At 32.7% G+C, this 24,702-nt stretch overlaps 1 protein-coding gene across 3 annotated transcripts in view; it reads right to left on the reverse strand.

The window, feature by feature from the left end:
* Nucleotides 1-4,399: 4,399 nt before the first annotated feature.
* GTF2H2 (general transcription factor IIH subunit 2) overlaps nucleotides 4,400-24,702 on the reverse strand; it is a 37,197-nt gene continuing 16,894 nt past the window's right edge. For all 3 annotated transcript variants that reach the window (XM_031966831.1, XM_031966835.1, XM_003762924.4), the window contains exons 4-16: nucleotides 23,902-23,938; nucleotides 23,597-23,683; nucleotides 21,546-21,596; nucleotides 21,060-21,114; nucleotides 18,438-18,543; nucleotides 16,951-17,041; nucleotides 16,208-16,295; nucleotides 15,460-15,567; nucleotides 10,433-10,496; nucleotides 9,547-9,650; nucleotides 8,672-8,774; nucleotides 5,449-5,488; nucleotides 4,400-4,546 (exon numbers count right to left, since the gene is read on the reverse strand). In XM_031966831.1, coding sequence (XP_031822691.1) covers nucleotides 4,427-4,546; nucleotides 5,449-5,488; nucleotides 8,672-8,774; nucleotides 9,547-9,650; nucleotides 10,433-10,496; nucleotides 15,460-15,567; nucleotides 16,208-16,295; nucleotides 16,951-17,041; nucleotides 18,438-18,543; nucleotides 21,060-21,114; nucleotides 21,546-21,596; nucleotides 23,597-23,683; nucleotides 23,902-23,938 — 1,054 coding nt within the window. In that variant the 3' untranslated portion in view covers nucleotides 4,400-4,426. The remainder of the gene's footprint in view (nucleotides 4,547-5,448; nucleotides 5,489-8,671; nucleotides 8,775-9,546; nucleotides 9,651-10,432; nucleotides 10,497-15,459; nucleotides 15,568-16,207; nucleotides 16,296-16,950; nucleotides 17,042-18,437; nucleotides 18,544-21,059; nucleotides 21,115-21,545; nucleotides 21,597-23,596; nucleotides 23,684-23,901; nucleotides 23,939-24,702) is intronic.

The raw sequence follows: 24,702 nt of genomic DNA on the forward strand, positions 1-24,702 counted from the left end.
TTGCCTGCCTTTGTATCTACACAGTGTAGATGTCTGGCACATAATAACTAATACATGACTGGTTGATCTCCTTGACAATACCTGGAGTAGACATTGACCAAGATGTCTTTATGCTACAGTATTATTTTTTGTTACAATATAGATACTTCACTTTACTCTTCTCCCCTCCAACCAAAGAACAAAGCTTTCCACTATTCATAAAGCTGGTAACAAAGACAAAGTAGATCAGGGAGAGGAGCCCATATGGTAAAGTGTAAAGCTCTAGAATTGGAATCAGAGAACTTAGGTTTGAATGCAAACCGTCATTCACTAACTACCTTGGGCAACTAATTTCACTTCTGGGTTAATTTCCTCATCTATGAAATGAGGTGAAATTCAGTAACCCTTAAGATCTTTTCTAGCCCTAAATAGCACCATCATCTGAGAGTTATAAATGGTGAGAATAGGTGCCACTAAAGAGAAATGAAGAGACACTGAGGGGTTCTAGGCCAAGGATGGAAGAGGATTCTGTAGAGGATCTCGCATCCGTTCATGTAACTTCCCGTGCTACCTCCCTGTGAATCATATTTGTTACATATTTGTTTCAGTACTATTCCCTTACAATCATCAGCAGCTATTTTTGTTCTTTGCTACCACATTTTGATGCCTATAAAACCTTTCTGTCAACTACTTCCTTGAAGTAGAGCCCTTGCCATAGAATCTCCAGATCAGAAGTTACATCCCATTTTAGTTTTCATTTCCATAATCCCAAATTGCTTTCCAGAATAGTTGTTTAGTTCAGTCATCTTCTACTCTTCGTGATTTCATTTTGGGGGTTTCCTTCTTCTTACAGATGAGGAAGCTGAGGCAAACAATGACTTGTCCAGGGTCACACAGTTTCTGAGGTCAGATTTGAACTCAGGAATCTAATTCTTCCTGATTTCAGAGCTGGCACTTTACCCACCGTGCCACCCAGCTGCCCAACACCAAAACTCTCCTTTTTGTATGGAATTAAGTTCCTTGTCAGGGTACCAGCTCAGCAAGTGGAACACCAGTGTCATTCTTATGGTTTAAAATTTGCATATATTGTTGGTGGAATTGTGAACGAATCCAACCATTCTGGAGAGTAGTTTGGAACTATGCTCAAAAAGTTATCAAGCTGCATACCCTTTGATCCAGCAGTGTTACTACTGGGCTTATATCCCCAAGAGATTATAAAGAAGGGAAAGGGACCTGTATGTGCACGAATGTTTGTGGCAGCCCTTTGTGTAGTGGCTAGAAACTGGAAACTGAGTGGATGCCCATCAGTTGGAGAATGGCTGAATAAATTGTGGTATATGAATATTATGGAATATTATTGTTCTGTAAGAAATGACCAACAGGATGATTTCAGAAAGGCCTGGAGAGACTTACACGAACTGATGCTGAGTGAAATGAGCAGGACCAGGAGATCATTATATACTTCAACAACAATACTATATGATGACCAGTTCTGATGGACCTGGTCATCCTCAGCAACAAGATCAGCCAAATCATTTCCAATGGAGCAGTAATGAACTGAACCAGCTACGCCCAGAGAAAGAACTCTGGGAGATGACTAAGAACCATTACATTGAATTCCCAGTCCCCATATTTATGCCCACCTGCATTTTTGATTTCCTTCACAAGCTAATTGTACAATATTTCAGAGTCTGATTCTTTTTGTACAGCAAAATAACAGTTTGGTCATGTATACTTATTGTGTATCTAACTTATATTTTAATATATTTAACATCTACTGGTCTTCCTGCCATCTGGGGGAGGGGGTGGAGGGTAAGAGGTGAAAAATTGGAACAAGAGATTTGGCAATTGTTAATGCTGTAAAGTTACCCATGCATATATCCTGTAAATAAAAGGCTACTAAATATAAATAAATAAATAAAAATAAAATAAAATTTGCATATGAGGCAAATAAGGCAGTTCTAGTGGCTTCGTGCTACACTACATGTTGGAAACAAGAAAAGAGCTTTTTTTTTTTTTTTTTTTGCCTTTACATAATTCTCTGGGTATCAAAGTGAATGGCATTAACGAACCTGTGCTAATGAGGAATTACTGGCAGCAGTGTGTATAACTGGAAAGGAAAGCTACTGGAGGCAGACACAATTTAGGTTCTTAAAGCTCAAGAGATGGAGGCAAGAGGGGGAAGTGATGTTCAACAGGATGTAGTGATTTATTAGATGCCATCGACATGTGAAACACAAAGGTCAGAGAATCACAATACCACAAGGGACCTAAGCAGTCATCTAGTCTGAGCTTTACCCATAAAAGAATACCCTGATGTGGTTATCCAGGCTTTGCTGGAGCAGGTCCCTCAGCAATAGAAAACCAGTTTATTCCCAAGGTAACCTCTTCTGCCTAGAAGTAGCTGCTTTTAGCAATCTGCTCCTTATATCAAACCCTAAATTTTGCCTCCTTGAAACGTTTGTCCTTAGACTAAGGTTAATTGAGCATCAATGATTAAAATAAAAATGCAAAGCATTACCAAAAGTAAAAAAACTTCCAACCAGTGTTTCCTCCCCCAGTCTTTCATATAGCTAAGAAACATTGTATCTACCTGTAAGTCTTTGCTTTCCTAGCCAAACACTCCAGATTCTTTTCTGATAAGGGATATGGCACCAACTTAAGGCCTTAACCATGTTGGTTTTCCTCTTTCTTCTGCTTCCTTCCTCTGGCATTCTCTCAGCTGATCAATCTTTGGAAACAATGTGTTATCCAGATATGAAACCAATAGTCCAGGTGCGATCTGACCAGAGCACAGGATGATCCCATCACCTCCTTGTTCCTGGAAGACTCCATGTAACACAAAACCTTGGGCATTCTTAGCTACCACATACATCACACTGTTGAGTTTGTGGTCCATTAGAGAAAAAACCCAGCAATCTAGGCCTTTCCCAACTTATTAGAACCCAATTTTCTAACATGATCTTAACCTTTATCCAGCATATTAGCTATTTCTCCTCACACTGTCATTTGCAAAGAGCATATCTGTCTTTAACAGCTAATACAGTGCTTATGGCAGATACCGGGCTAAGCACTTCACAACATATCATTTTATCCTCACAATCCTGGGAAATAGATGCATTAAACCATTTTGCAGATAAGAAAAATGAGGAAAACAGATCAAGTGAATTGCCCAGGGTCACATATCAAACTCAGGCCTTCCTAACTCTTAAGCCTTGAGTTCTATATTACCTGCCTATCCAAGTTTCTGGTTTTTAACACAAGGCCCAGAAGAAATTCCTCCACCAATCTACAAGACAGAGGAGACATCCTTCTAAGCTGAAAACAAACACTGGTAGATTCCTGTGTCACCACAAATAGATTAAAATTTGCAAGTCCAGTTCTTGCATATGAAACATGAAGGCCATGTTTCTACTAGGGACATTAATCATAAGGTCAAGTTTTGCACAATTTTGCAGTGCGATATATGATAAAGAGAAGCAAAGTTTATTGTCACAAGGTAAGCGCAACTTTAGAAAGTATGATTCAGAATGGAAATGGCAAACTTTGTACAAGATATTGATGTTCTCATCCCACTGCCAAGTGTAGTCAACAGGGCCTAGAAAGTGTATTTCAGGAACAGTTTTACACATGTATGGAACTGTACCACTTTCTTCCCTGGATCTCTCACAAGTAAAAGGTGACAGAAGATCCACCACTGTCTCATTTGAGTGATGAACATCAGCCTCAAAGAGGGTAAAATATTCCAAATGAATTTAAAAAATTAAAAACTGGACAGAGATTTATAAGTTAAGAGGTTAGCACATTAAATTTCATTTTGCAAATTTATTAGCTAATTTTCAATTTAATGTCCAAAGAATCAGGTTCTTATGTAAAAAGAAACCCAGTGAGACACACTACAAAGATACAATCGTACATTTTAATTATTAACATTAAAACCATAACCTGCATCTTATTCAGAAATTAATAAATTTAATATATGGGTATAGAGGATCACAAAATTTAGAGCTGAAAGGATTAGAGATAATTTAATTTATCCCTCTCATTTTACAAGAAAACTGAGGCCCATAATGGAGAAGTGACTTGTCCAATATCCTATAGGCTAGTTAGGAATGCAGTTAATATCTGAACACAGGTCCTGTGATGACAAATCTAATTTTTTTCCCCCACTTACAACAAGGTCTTCTGTGACTCACAAAAAACAAAAAAATGAAATTAATTTAAATGGAACAAAAGAGATACACAGAAATTACATAACAAGAAAAAAATTATTAAAAATATTAAAGTTTTTGAAACAAAACATTTTCTTGGAAAAAACCTATTTATTTCAAATTATTCTTCATGTTTTACTACATTCCATCAGAGAGCTATTTCTCAAGTCACCCCATAATAGGTTGTATTTTTCTTTTTTTTTATATAGAAATAGAAGATGTAGGAAAAGATGCTGTCACACACCAGTAGGAGCTGGATTCTTATGAATACAACCAGGGCAACAATGCAGAGAATCATGAATAAACAAGTCACAGTCCACACAGAATACATTTTGGCACACAGTGCAAATATAAACCTGCAATAGAGTAGAAAGAGGGACAAAGGAAAACAAGTTAAAATTAATTGTCAAATGTTAAGTTTAACACAAGAATTTAAGAGAGACATAGCTAGCTACCAGTCCCTCTAGCCTTAGTTATTTTATTCTTTTTACTTATTAATTCTTCCCCCACTTTCCCCATTCATTTTATAACATCGAGTTAAATTTTGTTTTGTTAACAGTGATGAAACTAAACAAAATCAATAGGACTCTGTCAGGAAAATATTTTTAGATGATTTTCCCCCCTGGTTTTTTATTTTTGTTTTTTTTCCCAGTAAGGCGTTTGGGGTTAAGTGACTTGTCCAAAGTCACACAGCTAGGAAATGTATGAGGCCAGATTTGAACTCATACAAAGGTTCTTCTGACTCCAAGGCCAGTACTCTATCCACTGCACCATCTAGCTGCCCCCTTTTAAAAAAATTTTTCAAAAATGTTACTTAATGGTAACAAAATAAAATGGTAAATGATACTAAACCATTACTAAAATGGTAACAAAGTAAGGCTGATTTTAAAAACAATTTTAAAAAATCCTTATACTTTCAAATCAATTTTGTTGTAAAACTAACATTTAGTGATAGAGAGTGTTTTATGAATGGGACCAATATTGAATGTAATAGGCTCATCTAGAAAGTGCTTTACAATAATTTTCATTTCCTCCTTATTTACAAGTCATTCAGTATTTCGCACCTGGGTACTAGCTACCGAATTCAAAAGAGGACTGTTTCAGCTGATCACATTTTCACTTTAAAACTGAGAATGGGTGGATGAGTGTGTGGGTGGGTGTGTGGGTGTGTCTTGTCTGTCTGTCTCCCCCCTCCCCATCTGTCTCCCTCCCCACCCCCCCTCCAAACATTTTGGTAATTAGAAACCAGTGAACTTACATGTTGATCTTTTAATTCCCCTAGGCATCCCTGACAAAATCTGGGGAGGAAAAAAAAGAAATATTCTTAATTACTTTTAAAAAATATAATTATCTTTAAAAAGACATTTTATGCTCAATTCTATTAGGACAAAATTCTAAGCACTGTAAGTAGTGCCAGAAAAAACCAGAAGATTATAATATATTGGGATTCTCAAACAGATTTTGTCACATTTAGCTTTTAGAACAAAGACATAAATGACATCATTAGTGAGAGTCAATAAAATAATATTTTTTTATTTTATTTTTATGTTTATTTATTTTTTATATTTATTATTTATTTATATTTATATATTTAAAATATACTATATTTTAAATAAGGGCATTTATATTCTTTAAGATTTGCAAAATATCACAAATATATCATTTATCCCCCATTTTTCAGATGAGGAAACAGATAGAAAATGCATGATTTACACACTAGCTATAAAATGTCTGTCGTGAGATTTGAACCCTAGTCTATGATTCCAAGTCCAAAGCTATCCACTGAAGCACCCAGTAATCTCTAATGATTCTCTCAATCGAGCCAGCACTATTTAGCAACTACTAAATGCGAGGTACTGTGCTAGGACCTAGAAGTACTAAGACAGAAGAGAAATTGTTTCCACTCCTAAGAAGTTCACATTTCAGCAGAGGAATCAAAAGAAATATACACAAATCACACAAAGAGGTACAGGAGAACCATAAAAGGAAAGAATATGCTTTCCATGGGGGAAGCATGGACACATGGACCTGCCAAGCAAGCTGGGCCTTGAAGGTAACCAAGGTTCCAAATAGATGACCCTAAGAAGGAGTGTGTTCCAGGCAGACGTAATAATATAAAGACACAGAAAAAGGGAATAGGAAGGGTGAGGTAGAGAGAGAAGACTTTTTGAGTTGGCCACAGAGTGCATGTAGAGTATAATTAAGGCTAGAAAGGTACATTGGGGCCCAGTTGTAAAGGGAGAATGCTAAGCAGCTGGGCTTATATCTCATTCTGAAATTTAATGATTGATTCAATCAAAAAAATCTCCATGATCAAGAATGTTATCATGAGTACAGAGACACAGCAGTAGCTGTATAAAGACAGGAAGAAAAGCAGGTAATGCTGAAAATCATGTGAAGGAAGGCATCAGCTCTTTTCCCACTGACATGCACTATAAGCAGCACACAGAAAGTAGGGAAACCTACCACATCTGGGCCTGGATTCAGAAGAATTAAAACAACTTGATTCTTATTAGGCCAAGACTTTCCTGTACTATCTACACATCATTATTATCTAAACTTCGCATTTTCTCAGAACCTAGCACAGTATTCTGTACACGGTGAGTACTTAACAAATATTTAATTAAGTGAAATCTCAGTTCTTTAAAGCAGAACCTCTATTAATGAGGACTTGGGTACTTTATGTTCAATACTAAGACTTCTGAAAATAATGAAAATAATAATAAAAAAAATAAGTTTCTTAAAATACTCTCAAATTCAGATTGACATTCCCCATAATTAGTCAAAATGATTGTATTTGTAAACCACAAGGTCATAAAACAGTGTGGAAAGACAAAATAGCTACATTGTCATGACTCTGATATATGTTCTAAAACGCCAACCTTGGTGATTGCTATATTTGAATTTTTGAGCTTCATTGTATTACAGGAGTATTCCAACAAGAATAAGATATATTTACTTAGCATTTTATGGCGCATACCCCCATCCCATGCAACCTGGTTAGTATAAAGGAAATGTGAAAGAGAGAGAGAGAAAGAGAGAATGAGAGAGGGAGAGAGAGACAGAGAAAGAGGGAGAAAAGGCAGCAGAGGGAAGGAGAGAGGTTGAGAAACACACACACACACACATTCTCCAGTGACAGAACTCATAAAAAGATTTCCTACTCCCAGATAAGTAATCATTTTACCACACAAAAGACATGAAAAGGCTCCTGAGAAAATGTGATTCTAAACTCTCTTTTTACTGTGCATACTCTTTAATCTAGCAGTCTCTACTGGGTCTCTATATCCCAAAGAGATCATAAAAAGAGGGAAAAGGACCCATGTATGCTAAAATGTTTGTGGCAGCCTTTTTTGTAGTGGCAAAGAACTGGAAACTGAGTGGATGCCCATCAGTTGGGAAATGGCTCAATAACTTATGGTATATGAATGTTATAGAATATTATTGTTCTATACGAAATGATCAGGAGGATGATTTTAGAGAGTTCTGGAGAGACTAAATGAAGTGAGTAGAATCAGGAGATCATTGTACACAGTAATAACAACATTATGTGAAGACCAACTATGATGGACTTGCCTCTTTTCAACAATAAGGTGATTCAAGCATTTCCATTAGGCTTGGGATGTAAAGTGCTATCCACATCCAGAGAGCAGACTATGGAGATTGAATGTGGATCAAAGCATAGTACTTTCACCTTTTTTTTGTTGTAGTTGTTTGGTTGTTTTTTTTTCCCTTTGTAATAGTTTTTACACTTTTGATATTATTTTTCTTGTACAGCATGATAAACGTGGAAATACATTTATAAGAATTGTACATGTATAATCTATATCCAATTGCTTGCTGTCTTAGAGAGGGAGGAAGAGGAGAGGGAAGGAGAAAAATTTAGAACACAAAGTTTTGCAAAAGTGAGTGTTGAAAACTATATTAGTATGTTTCTGGAAAAATAAAATAGTGTTTTTTTTTAAAATCTCTTATGGCAGCTAGATGGAGCAGTGAACAGAGCACCAGGCCTGGAGTCAGGAGGACCTGGGTTCAAATTTAATCTCAGATATTACTAGCTGTGTGACCCTGGGTAAATCACTTACCCCCAACTGCTTCTCCCAAAAAAGGAAAAAACCAAACTAAACTAAAAAACCAACCAACCAAACAAACAAACAAAAAACTCCTCTCTTCAAAGATGAGGAAAACGAAGGCCAAAGAGGTTAAATAATATGTACCAAAAGTCAATCAGGACTTGAATTCACAACCTTTTGATCCAAATATAGCCCTCTTTCCACTGGGCTGCACTTGCTTCCCATGCAACATATTATTTTTCATTCACAAGAATTTAAATAATATTCGCCTTTAGCAGACCAAGACATAGCAATCCTACCAAAGCTGAAAAACCTTGTTATCTTGTTATATTTAGGAATTAACCATCAAACCAAATATTTCTAGATTATTATAACTTGAAGTATATTATAGCTATAAACCAACTTTACCTCTCTCCATTATATTCTTCCAAAGAAACTTCTTGAAAAGCCTCCAAGGGAAACAGATGATGATAAGACCGTGCCAGATGGGGAGCAGATACCAACGTTAAACCTAACATTCCAAACAACAATTAATTGCTGAAAATAAAGGACAATTACCAAAAAACAAATTGATAAATCTCAACTAATATCTTCCTTATCAGTTCCCAGGAACATAAATTTCATGCTTCATTATTTAAATTTTCAGCCATATATCATAACAAAATCATTCATCTATATACAAAATTAATATGCAATAGCCAAAAACTTGCTGTTTTATATAAATTTCCTGTTCTATATATAAAAAAACTGAAGACTTTTATTTTTAATTACAGACTCTTTTATTTGACCATCTGCCAGAATTATCACTTCCTTAGGTAGAAAGGAAAGGCACTCATTTCAAAACCTAATTTACACCTGGGCTCCAGTAGGGTTACCCCTTGTGTCTAGTAGCTTTATTTGAATATTTTTAAAAATCTAACTTAATAATCAATGTACAAAATCATCTATGCAAATCTTTAAAGCAAGAAGTTCTTCCCTGAAACGATCCACAAGGGAATGCTTGATTCTACATAGAATAGCAGATGTGAGGAACTAAGTGATTATTATACATGTGGCGTAGAAAGGATTATACAAGAGTAAACTCAAAAGATAGAGGAAAGACTGGATTTTTAGATTCACTTAAACCAAAATCACAGAACGGCCTTCAAGTTTATCTAGTCCAGATTCAAGGCCCAAAGGCCCAAAAAGCTTACTTGTCCAAGGTCATCTAAATAGTAAATAGAGGCAATCACTCAGATCACCTAAAAGTAAATAAAGTGAAATTATGAGTAATAGTGACTTACCACAGATTTTGCATTCAACTGGAAGTTCGGAGTACTTTGCCCGACACTGTGGACAGAAGTACCCTCCTAATGTAAGGCCTGGCTCAGTACTGCTATCCAAATGGCTTTAGGGGAAAAAGTTTGAATGATCACTTTTTTGAGTGTAATGAAGAAATTTTTGAATAATCATGAAATAAATGGATATGAACATGTCAGTGATTTTTTTAAATAAAATTTTATTGATAGATTATTTCCATATCTCCTACATTCCCCAATTTATTTTTACCCTAACATCTACCAGAGAACTATTCTGAATAATAATGAATAAAAAAGAGGGATGAAAAGTTCAGTGAAACTAATCAATACATCAAAAAACTCTGACATCTTATGTAGTATTCCACACTCACAATCTCTCACCTCTGCAACAAAGAGGGAGGAAATAACTTCTCATGAAGTTCTTGGAGTTCAAATTTGGCCACCATAGTTTCACTTAATTCAGTTTTGACTGTTCTTTGTTATTACTGTTCCATTCATGTTGTTTTAGTCATTCTTCCCCTGATTCTGATTATATCTTCCCAGGATCCTCTGTAGTCATCATATTCATCATGTCTTATAACAGGATAATATCCCATTATAGTGATGTATTATAAGTTTTTTTTGGCCACTGTCTAATTGATGATTTATTTTGATATAAGATATTCAAAAATTGCTGCCATCCTTAACATGGGATTTATCCACATCAATTCCAATAACAGCTAAGTAGTAACAATCTGGCCAAGAAAATATTTTAAATTAAAATCATTTCCTTAAACTTCATTTCTTTTTGTTTGTAATACATTAAATAATGTATTAAGGATTAAGTAATGGATATTTCTGTCAATGACAAAATTTTGAAATCTTTACTTACGCCATGCTAAAAGAAGGTTTAGCATCCTGATCAGACAAAGAGGCAATAGTGTGCTGAGGAAAACCTTTAAAAGAGAAAAAGTATTATTTCTTTTTCTGAATCAAGTGACAATTCTATTATTTAGTGTCTGAATTTTTTCATACTGCATTACAAAAACAATTTTAGCAAACATCATTTCTCTATCATTTCAATCCCATCATCATCATCATCTCTTAGATAACTAAATATGAGAAATAGGTCTACAATTCCAATTACAAAGTTGCAAATAAAAATTTAAGACAAAAAAGTGGGGTGATAGAGATTCTATCCACAAACAGGGGAATCCTAACTCCCTGAATACCAATGGAGGTAGGAAAGTAGGCACATAGTTGCCCAATGATGAAAATGAATGGAATGGAACAAAAAGATATTTATTAAGCACATATTATGTGTGAAGCATTATGCCAAGTTCTGAGAATACAAACAGAAACAAAGTGAGACAAAGTGAGAGTAAAAACAAAGTTTTTACTCTCAAGGAGTTTTCACTCTAAACAAATGAGATCATAGGGAAAAAGGGTTCTTTTCAGGCAAATAAAAAAGTCAAGAGGTACTTCAGGTCTGACTTAAAGAGCAACCAAAAATGGAAAGGTTCCAATGAATTTAAGAAGCAAAGACTCAGTAGATGGTCCCCTGACCAAGAAGACAGTGGGCTCAACAGTCAAAATGGAAGTGGACTCTGGAACATCTCTGGAAAATATGGAGATGGAAGTGGGTAGTGTGTATGTCAGAATCCAGCTGAGAGTAGACAACTAATAGTTAATAGAAACTGCAATATAAATTCTATCATATGTATTCTCTAAGGATAGAGGGGACATCCACACATCCAAAGACAATCTATGAGTCATATAAATCAAGATGACTTTACTGACATAATTCAAACAAAAATTGTTTACTTTTCTTTGAATTATCTAGTTGTGAAACACTAATGTACTACTGGTAGAGCCATGAGCTAATCCAACCATTCTGGAAAACATTTTGAAATTATTCAAAGAAATGTAAAACCATGCATATCCTTTGATTCAGCAATATCATTGCTAGATCTATATCACAAAGATATCCACAAAAAAGGGAAAAGGACCTATATTTGTAAGAAAATATTTAGAGTATCTTTTATGTAGTAGGTAAGAATTGGAAATCAAAAGTTTACGCATTAATTAGGAAATGGCTAAACAAGCTGTGGCAAGTGATTGTAATAGAATATTATTGTGTTATAAGTAATGACAAGCAAGATAATTTCAGAAAATTTGGATTTACATAAACTGATGCAAAGTGCAGTAAACAGACCCAATACATGTACATTTTACACAGAAACAGCAATTTTGTTTAATGAGGAACTGTGAAAGCCTTAGCTGTCAGCAATGCAATGATCCAAAACAATCCCAAACACTTACAATAAAAAATGGTATCTCCAGAGAAAACTATTTGAATAAAGAGTGAAACATGCTTGTTTTCATCTTTTTCTTTTTTCACTTTTCTTTCATATTCTTTTGCTTAAGTCTTCTTGAACAAAATGATTACTAGGAAATATTTTTCATAATTGCCCATTTATAACCTATATCTGACTGCTTACCATCCCAGGGAGAGGGGACAAGGACAGGGACAGTAACAGAATTTGGAACTCAAAACTTCAACTAAAAATATTAATACAGGAGCAGCTAAATGACGTAGTGGATAGAGCACCAGCCCTGAAGTCAGGAGGACCTGAGTTCAAATATAATCTTAGACACTTAACACTTCCTAGCTGTGTGACCCTGGGCAAGTCACTTAACCCCAAATGCCTGAGGGAAAAAAAATTAATACAAAAAAAGAGAATTATATACTTTGTCTAATTAGACAATCAGGAATTCAGAGAATAAATGGACAAGTTAGTTTCATTTTAGTTGAATGGAAATGATAATGAATCAAAAGTGATTATAACTTATCTATAAGTTATTCTCAGAAATGAGAAAATTCTCCCCCCCCCTCCCCAAGGCAATTAGAGTTAAGTGACTTGCCCAGGGTCTGAGACCACATTTGAATTCAGGTCCTTCTGATTTCAGGGCTGGTGTTTTATCCACTGCGCCACCTAGCTGTCCCCCAAAATGAGACAATTCTATCAAAATTCCCTTTTATTATATTTCACTAGCTTCTATAAAGTAAACTTTAAACCTCATATATAGTACAAGAAATTAAAATTTCAGTTGTAATTTGTACTTAAAAATAATATATTTTCATGCTTAACATTCTTTAAATAAAGGAAAAAAAAATACTAAAGCTCTTGATGAAATGTTAGCAAATAAGATTGAAAATCAGGAAATTTAAATTTAAGAATTACTTATGTGTGCAAAACTTTTAAACATTTTTCCATATTTGCCATATTGTACAAGAAAAATCAGACCAAAAAGGAAAAAACATGAGAAAAAAACAAAAAACAGGCAAACAACAACAAAAAAGATGAAAACACTATGCTTCAAATACACATCCAATCTCCATAGATCTCTGAATACAGATGCCACTTTCCATCTCAAGCCTATCAGAATTGCCTTGAATCACCTCACTGTTGAAAAGAGCCAAATCCTTCACAGTTGATCATTACATCTTCTTGTTGCTGTGTACAATATTCTCTTGGTTCGGCTCACTTCACTCAACAGCAGTTCATGTAAGTCTTTCCAAGCTTTTCTGAAATCAGCCTGCTCATCATTTCTTACAGAACAGTATCAAATACCATTCCCCAACTGATGGGCATCCACTTACTTTCCAGTTTCTCATTATTACCAAAAGGTGCTACAAACATTTTTGCACATATGAGTCCTTACCTCTCTTTTATGATCTCTTTGGGATACTCAGTAGAGACACTGTCAGATCAAAGGTTATACAGTTTGATAGCTCTTTGGGGGCATAGTATCAAATTGTTCTCCAGAATGGTTGGTTCATAAGAATTAATTACTTGAGAGATATGACTTTATGAAACTCAAGAACTAAATTATTAATTTGGCCAGGAACACATTAGGAAAGACGTCAAAAGTGAATATTCTATGAATAATGCATGCAATCAAATATTACTGTGCATCAGAAACAGATAATATACACAACTATAATAATGTAAAAGGAAAAAACAAATACATGAAACTGAACATTATATTTATAATTAAACCTGACCCTGAAAGAGTTGAGAATGTGAAATTTGCTTCCTTTCAATGCAATTATAAGTGAGAGATATTGCAAATACTGTCAAACTTAGCTCATATATTTTCCTTAGTGCTTTGCTTAACTTTTTCAAAAAATTTTTTCAATTACTATTGCCAATTGTATTTTCCCCCCATTTATTCTCTCTCTCTCCTTTCACCCCATTCTTCCTCAAAAGTGTTTTGCTACTGGCCACTCCCTCCCTCAATATGCTCTTTCTTTTATCTCCTCGCCTCCTTTCCCATATCCCATTTCCCCTCCTATTTTCCTGAAAGGTGAGATAGATTTCTATTTTATTTTTATTATTACTATTACTACTACCACTATTATTATTATTATTATTAAGGTTTTTTATTTTCAAAACACATGTATAGATAATTTTGAATATTCACCCTTATAAATTTTTTCCCCCTCTCTTCTACCCTAGATGGCAAGTAATCCAATATATATTAAATATGTGCAAATCTTCTATACATATTCTACAATTATCATGCTGCACAAGAAAAATCAGATCAAAAAGGAAAAAATGAGAAAGAAGACAAAATACAAGTAAACAACAAAAAGAGTGAAAACACTCAGTTCCCACAGTCCTCTCTCAGTACAGATAGCCCCTATTTGATTGGCTCCTGTTTGAGCCAATTCTGATGAGAGTAAAGTTCAGTAACTCACCCTTTACTCCCCCTCTTCCCCTCTACTGTAAAAGCTTTTTCTTGCTTCTTTTTTAATGGCAGGTAATTTGCACCATTACTCCTTTTCCCTTTCTTTTCTCACTCACCCTTAATTTCATCATTAAAAAAAAAAGATATTGTCCCTTCATGTTCAACTCACACTGGTGCTGTCTATATATATTCCTTCTAACTGCCATAATAAGGAGACCAGCTGAACTACTTTTTAAAAATTCTTTTAAAATTTGTTGGGGGGATCACTCCCTAAGGGAAAAGATAGAGAACCAATTTTGGAAGAGGATACAAAAATAAAATAAATCAATAAAAGAAAAAGTTTAAAAGTTAAAACTGATTCTTTTGTTAAAACAAAAACTAAAACTGATGTTTTAAAAATTACTCATTTTGAATCGTTAATATTAGAGGGATTGTGGGCACATTAGTACACTAATACATTGCTGGTGGAACTAGGAATCAGTGTTAATGTTTTGGAAATCAACTTGAAATTATGCAAAGTAAATAAAACATCTATACTCTGATCTAAAGATTTTAACATAAAGATCTGATCTAAAAATTCCACTAATAGGGATACATACCAAGGAAGTACCAAATCCTCATATACATGAAACATTTATATTTTTTGTAGTAGGAAAAAATTGGAAACAAGTACATATCCATCAACTTGGGAATGGCTAAACAAATTGTGATATATTAATGCAATGGAATTAATTATTGTGCTATAAAAGATGATATAGAGTAGCAAAGAGAGACTCATGAACAAGAGAGCAAAGTAAGCAGAGTCAAGAAATCAACATGCACAATAATTCTAATAATGTAAATGAAAACACCAACCACCATAAAACAATCTAAAATTACAAAGAAAAAGTATGGCCTCAAAGAAGAGATATAAGAAGATATCATCACTCCCCTTCTTTACAGAAGTGAGGGGTCTATTCATTTGGAATAATGAACACGCTTCCAAATTTTTTTATGTATTTATTGGTTATTATTTTTTCCCTCTTCTTTTATTTTTCTTTAAAAATATTTATTTGCTACATGAGATAGTTCTGCGAGAAAGGATAGGGAAACAGAATTTTTGGCAATATAAAGATAGCAATCAAAATTTATTTTTACAAATAAAAATAAACAGATAAAACTTACCCATACGAATAAGAGAGCATTCAGAACTTGAACTGGCAGGTGGAGGACTAACATGATGTGTTAGGAGTTCTTTATAATGACTTTCATCTAAAATAACATGGTATGTTCCTAAAAATTGGGAAGAAATATAAAAAATTTAGCTTTTACCCATGTAATTAAAACCCAGTTTCTATAAAATTTCATTAGTCATTTTAGCTACAAAAATATAAAATATAAGATTTGAATTAAAAAGCTTTAAGGTAAAATAAACTATTATTTTAAAAAGCTTTATTAGGTAGAACAGTGGATAGAGCATCAGACCTGAAGTCAGGAGGACACACATTCAATTCTGGCCTCAGACAATTAAAATTTCCTGGTTGTGTGTACCTGGGCAAGTCACTTAACACTAACTGCCTCAGGGGGATAACTTTCCCTAGATGACATCAGCTAGTCATAGTAAGAATATAATTATAATTTAGAAAGAGCAAACTTATATGGAATCTTTTTCAAGAACATAGAAATTTTTCCTTTCATATATATTTCAGTCACTCTGAAAAATGCTAATTCCTTATAAAAGTTTCTTGGTTTTGTAAACAGATGATATTCTCTTTTAAAAACAAAGGTAAAAATAAGATGGCTGCCAATATTTTGGGCTATAAAATATACACTGTTATCAAGTTAAAAAGCTAGAAAGGACTGAATAACTTGATGTACTTTAAGATTTATACTTCTTAAATGGGAAGACATATTGAGTATTCTATATACTTACCACCAGTTTCACGGGCAAGTACAGTGCAAACTCGAACTTCTGCAGACAAGCCGATAACAGACACTCTAATTTTAGCTGCCTTTAAACTCTTCATAAGAAACAAGAAAGAAGGAGTGGTACAGACAACTGATCACTTTAACAGGTATGTTAAAATATATAGAGTATGCTGAGTGAAATGAGCAGGACCAGGAGATCATTATATACTTCAACAATGACGATCAATTCTGATGGACCTGGCCATCTTCAGAAATGGGATGAACCAAATCAGCTCCAATAGAGCAGTAATAAATTGAACCAGCTACACCCAGCGAAAGAACTCTGGGAGATGACTATGAACCATTACATAGAATTCCCAATCCCTATATTTTTGCCTGCCGGCATTTTTTGATTTCCTTCACAGGTTAATAGTACACTATTTCAAATTCCGGTTCATTTTGTACAGCAAAATAACTGTTAGGACAAGTATGCTTATATTGTATTTAATTTATACTTTAACATACTTAACATGTATTGGTCAAGCTACCATCGGGGGAAGAGATGAGGGGAAGGAGGGGAAAAATTGGAACAAAAGGTTTGGCAATTGTCAATGCTGTAAAATTACCCATGCATATAAATTGTAAATAAAAAGCTATAATAAAAATAAATAAATAAATAAATTTTAAAATTATATAGAGTACATAAAAACAATGAGGTTATCTTTAAAATTGTAATTTTGTTCTACTTTTCAAACAAATATGTGTCACCTTGATTAAATCATAGATGTTAGATGGATCACAGGTAGTAAGACTGCCAAAGATGATAAGGACTTCTCTACTTGTGTGCCCTGGCATATGTCTAAAAATAAAACAAAATGATTAGGATTAGGAAATTTTATTTACATAATTTACATCTAGCTTAAAGAGAAGGATAATTTAACATTTCAGGAACATTAAAGAATGAGGTATTTGTTATATGGTGATAAAATAGGGAAACAGTGAGGTGGTTTCAGCTGTTTTACCCCAGCACCAAGTGGTTCCAAATTAATATTTGCTCCCTATAGATTTTCCTTCTAATACTTTGAATTTAGCTGTTCTTTTATATGGTCAATGACAATACTTATTAGATTACTCAAACACATAATTTCTAATTTTCTGTATACTGAGAAATTAAATAATCACACTTGTTAGAAAAGTCTGTAAAATGAGAACATTCTAAACAATATGTAATAACAATTATTAGGAATTTTGTTTACAAAGCAATTTCCTCATAACAACCCAAGGTATGAAGGTTGTTCTTATCTTCATTTTATGGATAAGAAGGAGGTTCTTGAGTGGTCACATACTTAGTAAATTAAATGCCAGAAGCAAGATTAAATCCAGATCTAATTCTCTATGCTATATTGTGACGCCTCTGCAGTAAGGTAAGTTATATAAATAAATCTAACTCAATTATATTAAGAATAACAATGATAATAATTGATATGTCTGGGGCACTTTAAAATTTCAAAAATGATTTGCAGAAATTATTTGTTACAACAACCTGGAATACTATATATTTTAGGTATTATCATCCCCAATTTATGAATGCCAGGACCAGAGAACTTAAATGAGCTGATAATGTCCACTTGGCTGGTGGTAATGGTCAGCTCCTGAATCCAGGTGCTGTTCTTTTCACTATCAACAAACTCTTCTCACTTGCTTGCTGTCTGCAGAGCACAATGCTGGGCACTGGATACAGGAGATGAGTTTTTGAGCAAACTTTGGCCACGTAAGGATATTTTTTACTTCCAGATAAACAGGAGATTGGACTGTTATGGACAGATGAGGCTGTCAGATAAGCCAGGTATATACAAGCTCTAGGCAAAGATACTAGGTGAAAAATTCTTGTGCTATATTCAATCAAAGTGAAATCAAATCACCAATTCTTATATTGAATTTTTTCATGGTCAACAAACTATTTTTAAATTTTCATTACATTAAATATATTTATTTTGAATACAATTAAAATAATTAATATGTCCATACACTTCTAAAATTTTGTGGAGAACAAAATAATTGCCTCCTGAAATCTAAAGTGAAGGAAATAAAAATATTTTCTAATATTACTTCCAAATAGTATTATACAACATAAATATCCTTCTGGGTCCCCTGGATTAACAATGTTATTACAGCTATGACCCAACATAGCACTATTTTTATAATTTATACCCATAAAAATTTATGTTAAAAAATAAAACATACAAAATACTGACTTTAGAGTCTGCATGGCCAGGCTTAAGGAATTGTAGAGAGATGGCTCTCCATGACATGTCATATCTACTGCTTTCTTGAGAGAGGTTATATGCTTCCTCGCATTCCCTAAAATGTAAAATATATAAATAAAATATAAATTGTACATATACATTTATTAATTACACAATGAAATTCTAATAAGATTTTTCCCTAAATATCAGTATTAGTTCATATACTAATATGGTAAAATCGTACAACAAAATCCCATTTTTTTTTCTACTCTAAAACTAGTTCTAGACAGAAATTTTATTTGAATACCTGATCACTCTGCATATCTATGAAGCATGTTAACAAATATTTAACACTTTTAAGCTGTTGAAATGATGCCTAAATTGATGCTGAGTAGTAGTAATTAGTAGTTCTTTGAGAAGGTACTAAGGACGCTTAGAATGAAGGAAGTTGCATTTGGTCAGGTTAATTCAATGTGTGGCATGATTCCTTAGTATTCAAGTCCTATAAATTTATTACATTTATGATTTATCTTTCTATTCTCACAATAACTAGAATAGTGTTTTGTATTAAAGTCATCCAATAAATATTTTTGTGTAAATTGATTTGTTACTTTATCATTTCTAGCTTTTCCAACACTTTACCCTCAGAAAAATGTAAATGAAAAATGTAACATAACAGAGTTCCTAGAGTCACAACAGAAGAAAATCTAGAAATCATCTAGACCAAGATAATATGGACCTTTCTGGCAGTCTGGTAAAGCCTATGGATATCTTCTCAGAATATTGTCTTAAAATGCATTAAAAGTAAATATAAAAAATTACAAATGAAGTCAATTATATTGAAATATGGTTAGCAAAAAAAATTTTTTCTTAATAGATGCCAGATAAAGAATCTTTGATTCTAGTCCTATGCACTTATTTTATAGATTAAGAAATGAAGACAGGAAGAGTTAAGGGAAGGGACCAGAATGGGATCTAGAACTAATGTTTCCTCAATTATAAAATACTATAGATCCCACTATAAAACACTATAAAACAGTGCATGGTATAAAAGTTACTATCCCAACCTGTTCCTACAGAAGTTTTGTCAAGAATATACAACAGCTATGTCGGAGAATTTTGCTATTTAAGAGGATGATAGATTTAATCCAAATAAAATAGCTTATCACTTATCTGCAACAAAATGAGTATGCACATAAGGCATAATTTCATCCAGTCAAACATTCAAGAAAAGTTTAACAGCAGGCAATCTGGTTTTAAATAATCTGTTTGTTACATAAATACTCAATTCAGGGTCAACTTTATCATCCAGAAGTTCAGTTCCCAATAGAGATTGTTTTCCAAAGATATCAGTATTTTTCTTTTTTTTTTTTTTTTTTTTTTTAACCAAGAATTGATTGTGTTTTGCCAGTTTAAAATGTAATTTAATATAAACAGAAATCTTAAAAAAAAGATCATGATTAAATAAAATGCTTCTAATGTTTTCTTGGGCTCTTTAACTTAAAAGGTAGATAGTCATTAAACTTTTAATTAAATGTTGAGCAGTTTTACTAAATTTCTTTGTTTTTATTTTTAAAACACTATTACACAAGGAGAGAATCTATACAATGGGATATGTAGGTACTGGAAAAACAAAAGATGTTGATCCAAAATTATAAAAAGAAACAAAAAAATTTAATTAATTTCAAAATTAGGCAGTTTAATAGTAGTAGCTCAAAATATTCTTTCACATATGTAATAAATATGAAAAAGAAATATCTGAAAAAACTTAAATGAACTGATGCTGAGTGAAGTGAGCATAACCAAAAACATTGTACACAGTAACAAGATTATGTGATGATCAACTATAATGGTGCTCTTCTCAACAATCCAATGATTCTATTGATCCCTGGAATGGAAAATGACATTCACATCCTTAGTGAGAACTATATGGATGGTAATAGTGTTTTCTCCTTTTTTTGTTGTTTGTTTTCTTTCTCAAGGCTTTTTCCCTCTTGGTCTGATTTTTCTTATTCAACATGACAAATATAGAAATATTTTTTAAAGGACTGCACATATTTAACCTATATCAGATTGTATGCTGGCCTGGGGAGGGATAAAGTAAACATGAAAGAGAGAAAAATTTGGAAGACAAAGTCCTACAAAAATGAATGTTGAAAACTATGTATTTGGAAAAATAAAATACTATTGAGAAAAAAAAGGAAACCTGAAAAAATACACTTAAAGTCATTATACTATCAGAGTGACCAAAGAGCAGAATTCAATTCACTTAAATATTTTGTTATAAAGTAGTTTCAGATGGTACATTAAGGACATGATCATAGAATCTTAACAAAGATTAAGTAAAAAAAGAACCAAAGATCTTTAAGGCTGGAAAGAATCCTACAGGTCACATAGTCTAACTTCTTCATTTTCCAGATGATTACAGTGAAGACTAGAGAAATTAAATATCTTCATTTCTCAAATCATGTAACCAGCACAATCCCAATCTCTTGCTTTTTAGACTAATAGTCTTTCTACAGTATCATGCAAGAGAATGATGTTTAACAGGTATGGCTCCTGATATTTCAAAGCCCACCACCTAATCTAAACAGCATTAATGAATACAAATGTATAACAAGCAGCACATACCTGAGAGTTCTGTCAGCTTTTCAGCTCTCTTACTCTTAGTTACGATTATCCCAATCTCAAAAATAAATCAAAACTTTCTATTATTCTTACATATTAAAATTTTTTTTAATTTTCAAAGAATTCAAATAAAACAAGCAATAAATTACCAAGAAATCATGATTCATAGCTGGCATTTGCTTATAACACTTTTTTAAAAATAATTTGTCAAAATTAATCCAATTATAAGATTTCAGTCTATGTACTCTTTAGTTCCTAACATACATATTTTTTTTTCCTTGTACTGTTCAACTCAAGGCAAATCTTGGAACATTTACTAATCCAGGAAAATACGACCTAAATCATAATTAAATTTTTTAACCTTATTAAATTCTTTTTTAAAAAGACACTAAAAACAACTGATAAATATTGAATTGATTTCATTTTGCCAATTACATTTATCTACATGAACAGCAATCTTGTTTTACTTTCTTTCACAGAAGTACCTACCTGACTAATAGGATTCTGATCAAAATATTCCTCCACAAAGTATTCTAGTAACTGTAAAAATAAAAAAATCAAAATTTTCATATTAAACATTTCAAATATTACCCATCAAGATATTATAAAGAACTTGACAAATGCCTATACTTTTTCTTCTACCGTACATTATCTCATACTACTACATATTCTTCAGACTTTTCCAATTCTTTATCTTATTTACTACCATATAATTACACATAGTAGTATGATTTCTAAGATTTCTAGTAGATTAAAACTAAAATATTCAAAACTAAGTGCAAAAAAAATCATAACTACTAGCTACACGGTAAGATTTTTTTTTTAGCTAATTTTTTAAAAATAATCAAAATAAATGCTGAAAAATTACGAAAAGGAAGCTTGGCCCAATAAGATAAGAAAAACCACGTCTTCCAATTTCTCTGCAGTGGTTGGTAACCAAGGATATGGACAATTGTATATGATGTGAGACTCACTTGACACAGTCAATTAGTTTTGTAGAACTTTGCAGCTAGGTGTACAGTGGATACAGCACCAGCCCTGAAGTCAGGAGGGCCTAAGTGCAAATCTGGCCTCAGGCACTTAACACTTCCCAGCTGTGTGACCCTGGGTAAGTCACTTAACCCCAAATGCCTCAGCAAAACAAACAAAAAAATTCTTATATAACAAAAGACATCAATAAAAAATGTATATCCCTCCCTAAAAAGCCAACCTCTGAAACAAAGAAAAAGAGAGGAGAAAAAGAAGAAGAAAAATAATCGATATATCAACTGAATCTGATAATATATAATGTTTCACACCCAGAGCTCCCCCACCTCTGGACTCTGCATGTTATAAATTCAGAGAAGTATCTAAATCAAAATAACTCATCTTCTAATGTAAATAGGTAAGAATTAATTTATTGGAAGAAAATCCAACTACTCATAACATAAAGATTGCTGAAGTGAAATAAATTTGCAAACTAAACAGTTCTTTGGAAAGTGACTTTGTTTTCAGAAAGTTATTATTTTTTCTCATGAAAATGAAAGGCTCTACTATTCTGTGGCTCTGTGTGGTCTACTGTTAACTGATAAATTATAATTTCAATGAAAATTATATTGTTTAATGACAAAAGTTTTATGCAAGAGATATTTGTTTGATTAAATGCATGATATTTTACAAATGTTTACTAATGAACTTTTTAAAAGTAGGATACATACTAAAACCATTTATTTAAATATTTAGAGGCAGTATACTAATGAAAAGAACATTACATGTACTTCTGTCATTTCATGACATATGCAAGTCATTTCATTCTTCAGACCTCAATTTCCTCATCTATAAAGTGATGCTAACGATGCTTAAACTATCTCACTCCCTGGATTATTTTGAAGAAAGCATTTTGTAACTCCATAAAGCACTACATGTGTTCTCATTATAAGAACCTAACAAATAAACTCAAGCGTTTTAATGATCTGTATTATCAGGCTATTACATCAAGACATTCACTTCATTTTAGAATGTAGCACCAACTTTTCTTCAGTTATAATTATGCGTTTAAAACAAAATTATGAATCCAAAAGATAAGTTTTCTCAGATTTCTTTCTACACACACAATATAGCCCTCTAGTATGTGAATTTCTTCAAAGGTTATTTCCTTAGATGAATAAAACTTTATTAATTGAGGCTCTACTAATTTGGAATTCTGGAGAAATTACAGAAGAGACTTATTTAACTTTATCTTTGAACTACCAAATGCTTACTATTTGTTACTAAAATGATTACTATTACATTACAATATTTAACCAAACAATTAAACAATAATATCAGGCCAGCCTCCTTAAGATAATAAACTACTTTGAATCAGATTATGATCACACATTTCTATATTAATACTGAATGTGCTAATTAAAAGACTAAAACAATCAGGTTGACCTTTACTTAACAATACTGCTAATTATAAATTCGTAACCATACTATATATACATAAAACAATAAAAATTACATTAAAAATAGTAAGCAATTAAAACTGCCCTTTAATTAGTTTAAATCAGATATTTTACCTTTAAAGTACATGTCAGTCTATTAGGCTTTAAGTCTTGGTCTTCCATAGTTCTTGATCCATCTACAACTACATAAAGATGTCTCATCTGCAAAAATAAACAATGGAAAATTTTTAAGGATAAATTCTTAATTTCAAAAAAAGCTGGTAATTGTTCATAGTAATCCATACACAGGAAATATGAGAACTATACTTTTAAAAAATATATCCTAAAAAGTCTGTGGCCACGTTGCTAATTCTATAGGACTATCTGTATATTTTAGGCAAAATATCTACAACAGTGAGAAAAGCAAATTTAAAACATACCATTCCAAGTCGAACTTGCCCATGGTGCTCAAATACTCTGTTAAAATAGGGAAATATTTCAGTACAACACAACACCATACAATTATCATAATATTAATACTATAACCTTATGGAACCACAAAAAATATGCCACATTTTAAAATGAAATAATGAACTAGTTAACACTTTTATGCCCTCTCAAGCTAGAGAAGGACAAAATATGGTAACACAAAGAAATACTGTTTATGGTGTCAAAAGAAAAGCTACATGATCTTCAGCAAGTCACTAAGACTCTCTGAGCTTCAGTTCATCTATTTGTGAAATAGGGATAATAATATATAACCAAGCTACTTATCTATCTGATACTGTACTACCTAAAGTTCTTATGAGAATTAAAAGAAAGAATGTATATAAAGTTATTTTATGACCAAAAAATACTATTTCAATGTGAACTATTATGTCCTTGTAATGTCAGGACCACATTCTCATTCTAGCCTTGAAGGTTCACTATATATCCTTAAGGTCCTGGAGTGGCTTCTTTGAAATATAGCACAGGTTAAAAAAAAGTTAGAGGGAAGAGGAGGAACTTACTTTCACACATTATTTTGAATTAAAAAATAAAGAGAAAGTAAATCTGAGTTAAATTAATTTTATTCTCTAGATAGATAAATTTCTATACTTTTAAACGAAAAAACAGTACACTTCAGTTATAGTTTCAAAAGAATGAATAAAAAGAAAACATTAAGAACAATTTGTTAATATTCTTTGGGAAAAAAAAATTTACCTTGTGGAGTTAAATGCAAAGATAAACATCCCTTTCAC

This window comes from Sarcophilus harrisii, chromosome 1 (assembly GCF_902635505.1).
Source record: "Sarcophilus harrisii chromosome 1, mSarHar1.11, whole genome shotgun sequence".
Lineage (NCBI taxonomy): Eukaryota > Metazoa > Chordata > Mammalia > Dasyuromorphia > Dasyuridae > Sarcophilus > Sarcophilus harrisii.